General features: G+C 39.6%; 1 protein-coding gene across 4 annotated transcripts in view; it reads right to left on the reverse strand.

Annotated features, from left to right (window-relative positions):
* DHX40 (DEAH-box helicase 40) overlaps positions 1 to 13,214 on the reverse strand; it is a 141,296-nt gene that overhangs the window by 81,157 nt on the left and 46,925 nt on the right. For all 4 annotated transcript variants that reach the window (XM_073665596.1, XM_073665597.1, XM_073665598.1 and 1 more), the window contains 3 exons: positions 9,064 to 9,163; positions 4,111 to 4,197; positions 3,843 to 4,025 (listed from right to left, as the gene is read on the reverse strand). In XM_073665596.1, the coding sequence (XP_073521697.1) occupies positions 3,843 to 4,025; positions 4,111 to 4,197; positions 9,064 to 9,163 (370 nt within the window). The remainder of the gene's footprint in view (positions 1 to 3,842; positions 4,026 to 4,110; positions 4,198 to 9,063; positions 9,164 to 13,214) is intronic.

A 13,214-nucleotide genomic window follows, 5' to 3' on the forward strand; every position in this document is an offset into this window, starting at 1 on the left:
GCGCTCAGGAATACTTCCAGAAATCATTGTCTGTGAACACAGGTCACCGTACAATCCACAAATGCAAGTTAAAGCTCCATCATGGAAAGAAGAAGCCATATATCAACGCTGCTGACGTATCTGGGCCAAAGCTTAATTAATATAGACTGAGACAAAATTGAAAAAACTGTTCTGTGGTCAGATTAAACAAAATTTGAAATAGGGCCGCATTAGTGCCTATGACATGGGCAGCTTACATATCTTGAAAGGCACTATCAATGAGCATCATATAGAGGTTTTAGAACAAAATAAGCTCCGATCCACGCAACATCTACAGTGATGTGAAAAAGCGTTTGTCCCCTTCCTGATTTCTTATTCTTTTGCATGTTTGTTATACTTTAGTGTTTCAGATCACAAAACAAATGTAAATATTAGACAAAGATAACAAAAGTAAACACACAATGCAGTTTTTAAATGAAGGGAAAAAGAAATCCAAACCTACAGGGCCCTGTGTGAAAAAGTGATTGCCCCCCTGTTATGCTAGGTATTGGGAGAACCCAGCGTATATTGACGGGAACAGGGGAGGGGGCCCTACAATTAGGGAAACGGAGAGTGGAGACCCCTAAGCAGATTTAACGACACCCTGACTCCCCTATCGACCCTAAATAGGTTACGCACCTATGGCCAAGTGGGATAACTTAGCCCTAGCTGACCCTAGAGCTAGGCCTTAGATAGGGAGTGGAAGGGGTGAGCACTAGTCAGCCCCACTGTAAACTAAAATACAAACCAGGGAAACAAACAAGGGAATACACTTAGCTTTAAGATGACACCGGAGAGAACACGGCTATAATGCACAAAGGAACTCCAAGGAAATTCTAGCCAACTACTAGAATTCCAGGCCTGAATAGAAGAGGAAACTATCACCAGCAACTCACTGGATAAACTGAGTGTATTTAAGGATCCAGCAAGGGTGTAGTAATTATCAGTAGAAGGTAAGGATCACTGCTGGGTCCTAAAGGTATAATCCCCAAGCAAGGTGAAGATCACCGCTGGGTCATAGAGAGAGAGGGGGATCAGGAAGATGTTTGCAAGGCCAAAAGCAGCGATCTTCTACAGCCGGATCCCGTATGACTGTCTGTCAAACCTGACACACCCGTGACACCCCCCTTAAAACATATATTAATTGTGATTGCTCACATTTTGGGAAGAGGAGTTAAATTTCCCTAGCCACACACAGGCCTGATTACTGCCACACTTATTCTCAATGAAGAAATCACTTAAATAGGACCAGCTTGACGAAGTGAAGTAGACCAAAAGATCCTCAAAAGCTCGACGTCATGCAGCGATACAAAGAAATTCAGGAACAAATGAGAAACAAAGTAATTGAGATCTATCAGTCTGGAAAAGGTTATAAAGCCATTTCTAAAGCTTTGGGAATCCAGCGAACCACAGTGAGAGTTATTATCCACAAATGGCGAAAACATGGAACAGTGGTGAACCTTCCCACAAGTGGCAGACCAAAATTACCCCAAGAGCGCAGCGACGACTCATCCAAGAGGTCACAAAAGACCCCACAACAACATCCAAAGAACCTCAGGCCTCACTTGCCTCAGTTAAGGTCAGTGTTCATGCCTCCACCATAAGAGAGAGACTGGGCAAAAATGGAATGCATGGCAGAGGGCTAAAACAAAAACTACTGCTGAGCAAAAAGAACCTAAAGGCTCGTCTCAGTTTTTACAGAAAACATCTTGATGATCGCCAAGACTTTTGGGAGAATACTGTGTGGACTGACGAGACACACGTTTAACTTTTTGGAAGGTGCGTGTCCCATTACATCTGGTGTAGAAGTAACAACATTTCAGAAAAGGAACATCATACCAACAGTAAAATATGGTGGTGGTAGTGTGATGATCTGGGGTTGTTTTGCTGCTACCAGACCTAGAAAACTTGCTGTGGTAAATGGAACCGTGAATTCTGCTGTCTACCAAAAAATCCTGAAAGAGAAAGTCCGGCCATCTGTTCGTGGCCTCAAGCTGAAGTTGTCATGCTGTCTCTGTATACTGGAGGTAGGGGGCCTAAGCTGACCCTAAGCTGGGGCCCTGACTAATCCCTCAACCTGGAGGTACTGTTAAAGGTACAGAGGTCCAGGCCGCCAGCGTAACCCCTACCTCCTGAGGATCCCTGCACCTAAGTAATCTAGTCCTGAGAAGGACCCCGATCACAACAAAAGGGGACAAGTAATAATATGCCCACACACAGTACTTAGACGAACGAGACAGTACAAGGGAAAAACCAAAACCACCTTGCATACAACAACTACACAACTACAACAGAGGGAACACCAACGGGAAAGGAGATAAATGATAAAGCGAGGAAGGGAAAAGACACTCCAAGTACACTTATCTCAGAAACTCCAAACACAACGATCCGCTCTGTAAGTCTGAATGAAATGCTTTCACCGACACTTCCCAAACAGACCAGCAGGCATTTGAAGGAGTCTCACTACAGAAGTATTGATTGCAGCTGGGCGAGGCTGGACCTCGTCTAGCACAGAGAGAGAGAGAATTAACTCCCTCACTGCCGAAAAACACAAAGCACCAACAAGTCAGCTGCGAGAAGTCAGGCTGTGTACTCGTGACGATCTTCGTGGCGACACACCCGTGACAGAAGTGCACTTGGGTTATGAAGCAGGACAATGATCCAAAACACATCAGCAAGTCCACCTCTGAATGGCTTAAGAAAAACAAAATTAAGACTTCAGAGTGGCCTAGTCAGAGTCCTGACCTTAATCTGAATGAGATGCTGTGGCATGACCTTAAAAAGGCGGTTCCTGCTCGGAAACCCTCCAGTGTGGCTGAATTACAACAATTTTGCAAAGATGAGTGGGCCAAAATTCCTCCAGAGTGTTGTAAAAGACTCATTGCCAGTTATCGCAAACGATTGATTGCAGTTGTTGCTGATAAGGGTGGTCCGACCAGTTATTAGGTTTAGTATTAGGTTTAGGGGTCAATCACTTTTTCCCTTAATAATAAAGACATTCATTTAAAAATTGCATTATGTGTTTACTTGTGTTATCTTTGTCTAATATTTAAATTTGTTTTGTGATCTGAAACATTTAAGTGTAACAAACATGCAAAAGAATAAGAAATCATGAAGGAGGCAAACACTTTTTCACAACACTGTATTTCAGGGAAGGCCTTACATATTTCAGCAAGACAATAAATCACAAAGTGCACCCATCACAACAGCATGGATTCACAGAAGATGATTTTGGGTGATGACCTGGCCGCCTACAATCCAGACCTTTTACCAAAAGAAAACATTTGATGCATCATGAAACAAAAAAAATCAGGCAAAGAAGACTGTTGAGCAGCTGGAATACTACATCAGACAAGAATGGGACAACATTCCTCTCCCAAAACTCCAGCAATTGATCTCCTTACTTCCCCGGACACTTACAGATATCATAAAAAGAAGAGAGGATGCTACAAAATGGCTCTGTCTCATTTTTTGTAGATGTTTTGCTGCCATCAATTTCTAAATTGTCTGATTTTCAACTGATCTGTGTCACATGTTCTGAATAAAATACGGCTGTAAAAGATTTCCAAAATCATTTATTGCATTTTTGTTTTCTTTACGGTTTACATAGCATTCCAACTTTTTTTTGCAATAGGGGTTGCAAATCCTAAAAATATTAGGAATAAATGGTCCTGAAACTATAATAGCGGTCCTCAAACTTAAATGAACTAGGCCAACATTGATATTAATGTGGCCACCCTCACAAAATAAAATTCCAGGGTTACTCTTACAACAAGGGTGACAGTCTAAGGTAACATAACGTATTTAAGGAAACATTGGATTACCTGATTACATCATTTACCTCCAGGCATTTAAGTGTCAGAATAACAGATGCTAGGCTTGTTCGCTTAATCTCAGGGATCATGTGGTCTGGCATACATTTTTCCCAGAACTCCTCACTGTAAATCCTATGGCATTTTCCAGGAGCTGTCCTACCAGCCCTCCCGGCTCTCTGCACTGCTTCACTTCTTGAGAAAACAAAGTAAATATTTAACAAAAATTGCTCATAATAATATAAAAAATTTAACTATTATGATATTCAATTTTACTTACTTTGAAATAGGCCCAATTTCCAACACATCCAGACCAGCTCTAGGATTATGGTTTAACTGTTTCACAAATCCGCTGTCTATTACATACCTGAAAAAAACAAGAAGTTCTCAAAATTTTAAACTACAGGGTAAATATCCAAAATCTACAAAAAAGTTGGGTTCACATAAGCTTTCAGCTACACATTTGTGATTTTGGTGGGGGGTTCTGTCTGAAACCACAAAAATCTGGATTCTGATGTGCCCCCAAAGGAGCATAGCCATAAATTAGCAAATGGATTCCAAAAAATGTAACTTTGGAGAACTACATTTGAGCTTTTTTTGTCATATCTATCTTCTAAGTCAGAAACAATAATGTAGCCTACTGCATTAATATTTCAAACTTCAAAGAAGGATACAACCCCCAAAAAGTAAAGTTGTATGTTTTTCACTTCATTGATAATTTAAGCCTATGGCTCCACTGAGGGAGTGTCCAAATCCCATTTTTCAGGGTTTTAGTGGACAGCCCGATAAAGTTATGCTACAAACGTGTGGCAAAGATGAAATGCAAACATGCTCTTAGACATTTATGGCATATCTATGAGCTATGCTATAAATGTCGGATAGGTGAAGGACTTATATATACACATAAACGCATACATATGTATGCACTTCAAAAGGGAAGTGAAGACTTTCTATATCCACTGTATAGACACACACACACACACACACACACACACACACACAGTTATGCTCAAATTTTACATACCCCGGCCTTGTTTCAGAGAATATGAATGATAACAAAAAAACTTTTTCTCCACTCATGGTTATTGGTTGGGTGAAGCCATTTTTTTTTCAAACTACTGTGTTTTCTCTTTTTACATCTTAATGACAACAAAAAACATCCAAATGACCCTGATGAAAAGTTCACATACCCTGGTGATTTGGGCCTGATAACATGCACAGAATTTGACACAAATGGGTTTGAATGGCTACTAAAAGGTAACATCCTCACCTGTGACAGGTTTGCTTGCAATCAGTGTGTGTGCATAAAAGCTGAGCGAGTTTCTGGGATCCAGACAGACTCTTGCATCTTTCATCCAGCCACTGACGTTTCTGGATTATGAGTCATGGGGAAAGCAAAAGAATTTTCAACGGATCTACAGGAAAATGTAGTTGAACTGTATAACACAGGAAAGGGATACAAAAAAATATCCAAGGAATTGATAATGCCAGTCAGCAGCATTGAAACTGTGATTAACAAATAGAAAATCAGGGGCTCTGTAAAAACCAAACCACAGTCAGGTAGACCAACAAAAATTTCGGCCACAACTGCTGGGAAAATTGTTCAGGATGCAAAGAAAAACCCACAAACAACATCAGCTGAAATTCAGAACTCTCTGAAAAGTAGAGGTGTGGCTGTTTCAAGATGCAGAATAAGGAGGTGCTTTAAGAAAAATGGGCTGCATGATCGAGATGCCAGAAGAAAGTCATTACTGAGCAAATGCCACAAAATATCTCGCCTACAATACACCAAACAGCACAAAGACAAGCCTCAAAACTTCTAGAACAAGCTAATTTGGAGTGACAAGACCAAAATTTAACTTTTTGGCCACAACCATAAACGTTACATTTGGAGAGAGGTCAACAAGGCCTATGATGAAAGGAACACCATTCCTACAGTAAAGCACGGAGGTGGATGGCTGATGTTTTGGGGATGGGATGTATGAGCTACAAAGGCACAGGAAACTTGGTAAAAGTTGAAGGAAAGATGAATGCAGCACGTTATCAGCTAATGCTGGAGGCAAATCAGCCCGGAAGCTGCGCATGGGACGTACTTGGACGTTCCAACAGGACAACGATCCAAAACAAAAGGCCAAGTCGACCTGTCATTGGCTACAGCAGACCAAAGTGAAGGTTCTGGAGTGGCCATCTCAGTCTCCTGACCACAATATCATTGAGCTACTCTGGGGAAATCTCAAGCACGCAGTTCACGCTAGACAGCCCAGGAATTTACAGGAACTGGAGGCTTTTTGCCAAGAAGAATAGGCAGCTTTACTATCTGAGAAAATAAAGAATCTCATCCACAACTACCACAAAAGACTTCAAGCTGTCACTGATGTTAAAGGGGGCAATACACGGTATTAAGAACTGGGGTATGTGAACATTTGATCAGGGTCATTTGGATGTTTTTGGTGGTCATTAAGATTTAAAAAGAGAAAACACAGTAGTTTGACAATAAATGGCTTCACCCAACCAATAATCATGAGTGGAAAAAAGTTTTTTTGTTATCATTCATATTCTCTGCTGGGGTATGTAAACTTTTGAGCACAACTGTACATATATATTCATACACATATATACACAAACATACATACATACATACATATATAGTCATGGCCAAAAGTGTTGGCACCCATGAAATTGTTCCAGAAAATGAAGCATTTCTCCTAGAAAATTATTGCAATTACACATTTTGTTATACTCATGTTCATTTCCTTTGTGTGTGTTAGAACAACACAAAAAACAGAGAAAATAAAGGCAAATAGGACATAATTTCACACTAAACCCCCAAAACAGCCAGACAAAATTGTTGGAACCTTTCCAAAATTGTGGGTAAACAACTTTTTTTCCAAGCATGTGATGCTCGTTCAAACTCACCTATGGCAAGTAACAGGTGGGGGCAATATGAAAATATTGTCACACTAAGCATGGAGAACAGCAGAGAACTGTCTGAGGAATTGAGATCCAAAATTGTTGAAAAGTATCAGCAATCTAAAGGTTACAAGTCCATCTCCAGAGATCTTGATGTTCCTTTGTCCATTGTGCGCTACATAATCAAGAAGTTTACAATCCATAGCACTGTAGCTAATCTCCCTGGACGACAGAAAAAAACTGATGAAACGTTGAAACACAGGATAGTCCGGATGGTGGATAAAAACTCCAATCAAGTTCCAAAGAAATTCATGCTGTCCTGCAGGCTCAGGGTGCATCAGTGTCAGCGTGAACTATCCGTTGAAATTTGAATGAAATAAAACGCTATGCCAGGAGACCCAGGAGGACCTCAATGCTGACACAGAGACATAAAAAAAAGCTAGACTGCAGTTTGCCAAAATGTAAGTAAGACAAAATCCATCTGGGAATGTGTCTTGTGGACAGATGAGACAAAGACAGAGCTTTTTGGTAAAGCACGTCATTCTACTGTTTACCGAAAACAGAATGAGGCCTGCAAAGAAAAGAACACAGTACCTACAGTTCAATATGGTGGAGGTTCAAAGATGTTTTGGCATAGTTTTGCTGCCTCTGGCACTAGGCGCCTTGACTGTGTTCTAGGCATCATGAAATCTGAGGATTACCAAAGGATTTTGAGTCGCAATGTACTGCCCAGTGTAAGAAAGCTAGGTTTGCATCCAAGGTCATTGGTCTTCTTCCAGCAGTACAATGACCTCAAACATACATCAAGAAGCACCCAGAAATGGATGAAAACAAAGCGCTGGAGATATCTGAGGTGGCCAGCAATGAGTCCATATCCAAATCCCATTGAACTCCTGTGGAGAGATCTTAAAATTGCTGTTGGGAGAAGGCACCCCTTGAAATATGAGAGATCTGGAGCAGTTTGCAAAAGAAGAATGGTCAAAAATTCCAGTTGAGAGGTATAAGAAGCTTGGTGGTTACAGGAAGTGATCGATTGCAGTTATTTATTCCAAAGGGTGTGCAACCAAATATTTAGTGGAGTGTGCCAACAATTTTGTCCGGCCCGTTTTGTGTGAAATTATGTTCAATTTGCCATTTTTCCTCAGTTTTTTGTGTTGTTCCAATACAAAGGAAATAAACATATGCATAACAAAAGTTGTAATTGCAATATTTTTTTGGGAGAAATACTTTGTTTTCTGGAACAATTTCAAGGGTGCCAACGCTATTGGCCATGACTGTATATGGATGTATAATAGATAGATAGATAGATAGATAGAGAGATCGATAGATCTCTCTATCTATAATTAGCCCGTTGTAATTGTTTAAATTTAATGTGTCCATACAGCCTGCAATAGGTCCGAGATAGCTACCACTCAGGACTCCCCCAGATATGAACGCTCGGCGTTTAAATGTTTTCATTAGGGTGAGCAAAAAGATTGAGCTGATGAATCCAAATGGACCACTCCTTATCTCACCTGACACCATTTGTCGGAGTACAGTCGGAAAACCCCTATACACACAGTCAGGGTCAGCCAACTTTAATGGGGTTGTCCAATCAGAAAATATTGATAATCTTGTAGACATTGAACAGAGCTTCACATATTCATATTCAAGTCAAGATGAGCCGTTCTGTAATACATAGCAGTGGCTGCTGCACACAGAATGGATTTACACAGTGCTGCTCCATTGAATGCTTAAATCCAGTGACTGGTCTGGGTGTCAGACCCCACAGATCTGATATTGATGACAAATTCATGGGATAGGTCAACAATATCTTGCATATTGGATAAATTCCATAATGCAATCCAGCGCTTCTTTAATAGGATAACTGCTTTATTTCATATCATGAGTTAAAACTTCGAAACACCTAGGTTTTCAACTCTGGCTTCCATCTACATCTATGTGGATATTTATCATTATGAAATAAAGAAATTACCATTTTAAAGAAGAAATGGATTGTGTGATGGAATATATCCAATTTGCTTCATGTCCTGCCAGCCTGCAGGCTCCTTGTGCTCTGTTTGATGAGTACTAACGGCTGAAAACTTTAAATTACTGCCAGGTAAGTACATGTCTCATCTTTATTGTACTTTCATCAATATCTGGTGCGTGGACAACCCTTTTAACTTAATATCTATGGGGCCTTTACCAAAAGCAGAAACCAGAGGACTAAATGCCACCTTGGTGCAACAATATCTTGGAAGAAGCCAAGAATGTAGAGAATTACTACACCTGCATGCACATACGTAACTGAAAAACAGACAACATGTAAACTACTTTGTACCTAATGCCTTCAATTGTTACAGATGTTGCAGCAATGTTTGTGGCTACTACACACTTCCTGATGCCTTTTGGAGGTGGGAGAAAAATTCTTTTTTGCTGATCTGCAAATTGACACAGGATATAAAAACAGGAAATGTAGTTCAGTGCTTTACTACACAAATTCCATTAGAATATCCCCTCTACATAACTATATAAAACATTCATACTGTCTCCGATAGAAATAAATATTTCCCTTGCAGTTATATTGACACATTAAAGGTCATTAAATCAATGTAGGCTTATACTGCTATGTGTTAAGTCATAACATACACAACAAATCTGTATATCATATTATAACTTATGTACTGTAGGTATATATCCATAAACTTTGAAACAAAATAAAAAACTGCGGTAAAATACCCTGGGCCATTTAAAAATATTAAAAAACTTAATTACTGAGCCAGTTTGCTCTTAAAATGAATAAACATTTTTGCAAGTAACTGCAGATCCAGAAAATTATTCTTTAGGGAGTGTGAAGGGTTCTCTATTGAATAGTTCTATTGGCATTCAGCAGTTTTTATTAGTTTCAGGGAATGCTAGTTCTTGTCTAGCAGTATACAACCATCTCAACAAGTAAAGGCTTTCACAGTACTTAACAAGTCATCAATTGGTGGCATTTCAAAAATTGGGAAAATAAAATATATAGTAGATATGGGCTAAAAAAAGTAAATCTTTAGAAGGGCTTTCCAAGCACCCAAAATATAATTATCTGGCAAATCTCCATGTTACATTTATTTTCCTTTTTAGCCACCCTCCTTTGCAGCCATCTTGTCTGTTACTGTTTACACCCTGTACTTCTTGCCAGCTTTCAATCTGTGCCCCTAGACTACATTTCCCAGGAGGCTGTTATATATTTCCCACAGCATCCTCATCCTCCCCTCCACCGCTTTACAGAATTTCAGTGATCTTGTTTTATTAGGAGAAAGTGTTAACAAGGACAAAGCAGTTAATATCACTCTGTCATGCTGATTGAATTAGAAAAGCAAACTGAATACTTTAAAAGAGAACAGCAAAAAAAAACAGACTCATGGTACCAAAGACTGCGTAATGGAGAGATACATGATATTAAAGCAATTATTTTTATTGAAATATAGTATTAAAAACAGAATAAAAAAGCAGAATGTCATCAAGGGGACACTGCAACGGCCAGAGAAAACTTATATACAATGTCAAAAATAAAGGATATATATTCATTGACAGGGTGTCTAAATATTTAAGGTCCTGTGATCCCCTATCTATAGACTAATATAATGAACTCTGTGATCTATTGTAACAAGACTAAAGGCACTCCTTGATCATTAATATAATTATACTGATTATATATTAATTTCTTATTTTTCACCTGTTTCTTCTTTTTAGCATTGTCACTTTAAACCAGCATTATTTATAGCAAACACGTGTCACTTTAATGTTCACGTATTTTAATGCTTCTTTCTATATACCATATATACATTTAATACTGTAATCTGTCGGGACATTCGGGGTCTCATGAGGTCCGGTAGTCGCCATTCTTCACTGACCACTAATACCCAGTTCTTGTTCCCCTCTTTCCACTAACTCTGGTATGCACAAGGTACTTTATTTTATTGACTCAAGATGACTTACCCCATTATACACATACAGGAAGCACTACGTGATCATATTATAATCATACTGATAATATATTCATTTTTTATTATTTTTTTAGCACGGTCACTTTAAATCAATATCATTTTTGGATAGCAAGCACCACTTTAATGTCCACATATCTAAAAGTTTTTCAATACATTTAATCTAATTTGCATAATATAAGTGCACATTATGTACTGTACTATGATTTATTATTGTGGTGATTGCATAGTATTTTCATTTCGTTTCACCATAGGTGACTATTAAACGTAATTGCACTTATCTAGCAATTTACTGTTTCTTAGATTTCCACTTAAACTGTCCATATATCTTCCCCCCAACCTAAAACCCATGTTCCTCCGACATCCATACGTTTCCCCTGTTCTTTACATAGCATTCTCGTACTCTCCCTGACAGTGTGCATGCTCTGCCTTCCTAGACTCTGGCACTTCTGGTGATGCCCCTGCATCCACACTTGGGTGCCAGGTAGCACTTTCCAGAAGACCTTTACACAGGAGATGGGCAGTCAATATATGCGCCACATACGTCATGGGTAAGAGAGGCCTTTCTCATTACGGACTGGACGTTGCATCCCATAAATTAAAGATCGCCCCTCACCCTGACATGCCTCCAGAAGAAGCTGGCGGCGAAACGCATGTCGGGGTATGCTGAATCGGTTCTTCCTGAACATTTGTGACTCTCCCTAACTACTAACAGGTACAGGTGCATCTCACTAAATTAAAATATCATCAAAAAGTTAATTTATTTCAGTTTTTCAATACAAATAGTGAAACTCATTATATAGAGTCATTACAACAGAGTGATCTATTTAAAGTGTTTATTTCTGTTAATGTTAATGATTATGGCTTACCAATGAAAACACAAAAGTCATTATCTCAGTAAATTAGAATAATTAACAAAAAACATCTGCAAAGGCTTCCTAAGCATTTAAAAAGGTCCCTTAGTCTGTTTCAGTAGGTTCCATAATCATGGGGAAGACTGCTGATTTGACAGATGTCCAGAAGGCAGTCATTGTCACACTCCACAAGGTCACAGAGTTCCAATTTTCATTTGGAAATCAAGGTCCCAGACTCTGGAGGAAGAGTGGAGAGGCCACAATCCAAGCTGCTTGAGGTCTAGTGTGAAGTTTCCACAATGAGTGATGGTTTGGGGAGCCATGTCATCTGCTGGTGTAGGTCCACTGTGTTTTATCAAGACCAAAGTCAGCGCAGTCGTCTACCAGGAAATTTTAGAGCACTTCATGCTTCCCCCTGCCGACAAGCTTTTAGGAGAGGGAAATTTCATTCTCCAGCAGGACTTGGCACCTGTCCACACTGCCAAAAGTACCAATACCTGGTTTAAAAACAACAGTATCACTGTGCTTGATTGGCCAGCAAACTCGCCTGACCTTAACCCCATACAGAATCTATGGGGTATTGTCAAGAGGAAGATGAGAGACACCAGACCCAACAATACAGACGAGCTGACGGCTGCTATCAAAGCAACCTGGGCTTCCATATCACCTCAGCAGTGCCACAGGCTGATCGCCTCCATGCCACGCCGCATTGATGCAAAAGGAGCCTCGACCAAGTATTGAGTGCATTTACTGAACATACCTTTCAGTAAGCCAACATTTCAGATTTTAAAAACATTTTTCAAGCTGTTATAAAGTATTCTAATTTACTGAGATAATGACTTTTGTGTTTTCATTGTCTGTAAGCCATAATCATCAACATTAACAGAAATAAACAATTGACATAGATCACTCTGTTTGTAATGACTCTATATAATATAGGAGTTTCACTGCTGCTTGTAAAGTTGCCTCTAAATCATCCATTCATCAGATCATCAAAGAACAAAAAGTGAGTAGTTCAATTGCTAACAAGAAAACTTCATGGAACCAAATTTAGTCCAGCAAGTGCCAAGACTGTCTTCTTAAAGATTCAACTATGGGAACAGTTCAACATCAGTGCAAAGCTTGCTCAGGAATAGCAGCAGGCAGGTGTCAGTTCATCTGCACACACAGTAAGTTGAAGGTTTTTGGAGACTGGCCTGGAGTCAATAAATCCGCAAAGAAGCCACTTCTCTCCAAGAAAATCATCAAGAACAGACTGACTTTCTATAGGAAGAAAAATGGATTGCACTGCAGAGGACTGAGGTAAAGTTATTTTCTCTCATAAAGCCTCATTCAGACTGTTTGGGAGATCTGAAAGGATTGGCCAAAGTAAAAAAAATGAGCTCCACCATGAGTCCTGTGTTATGCCAACAGTAAAGCCTCCTCACACCATTCATGTATTGGGTGTCCTCACTTACAATTTTGCCTAAGAGCACTGCCATGAATAAGGAATGGTATATTAGTAGTTGATCCTTGAAGAAAAACTATTCACAAAGAACTAGGAGAAATTTGGTGATGAACAAAACATTGAAATTTTGGGTTCACGGCCCGGAAGCTCCCCAGATCTCAATTCTATTGAGAACCTGTGGTCAATCCTCAAAAAGAAGGTG

Source organism: Phyllobates terribilis, unplaced genomic scaffold, assembly GCF_046119375.1.
Source record: "Phyllobates terribilis strain yellow unplaced genomic scaffold, ASM4611937v1 Scaffold_2__4_contigs__length_985480577, whole genome shotgun sequence".
Taxonomy (NCBI): Eukaryota; Metazoa; Chordata; class Amphibia; order Anura; family Dendrobatidae; genus Phyllobates; species Phyllobates terribilis.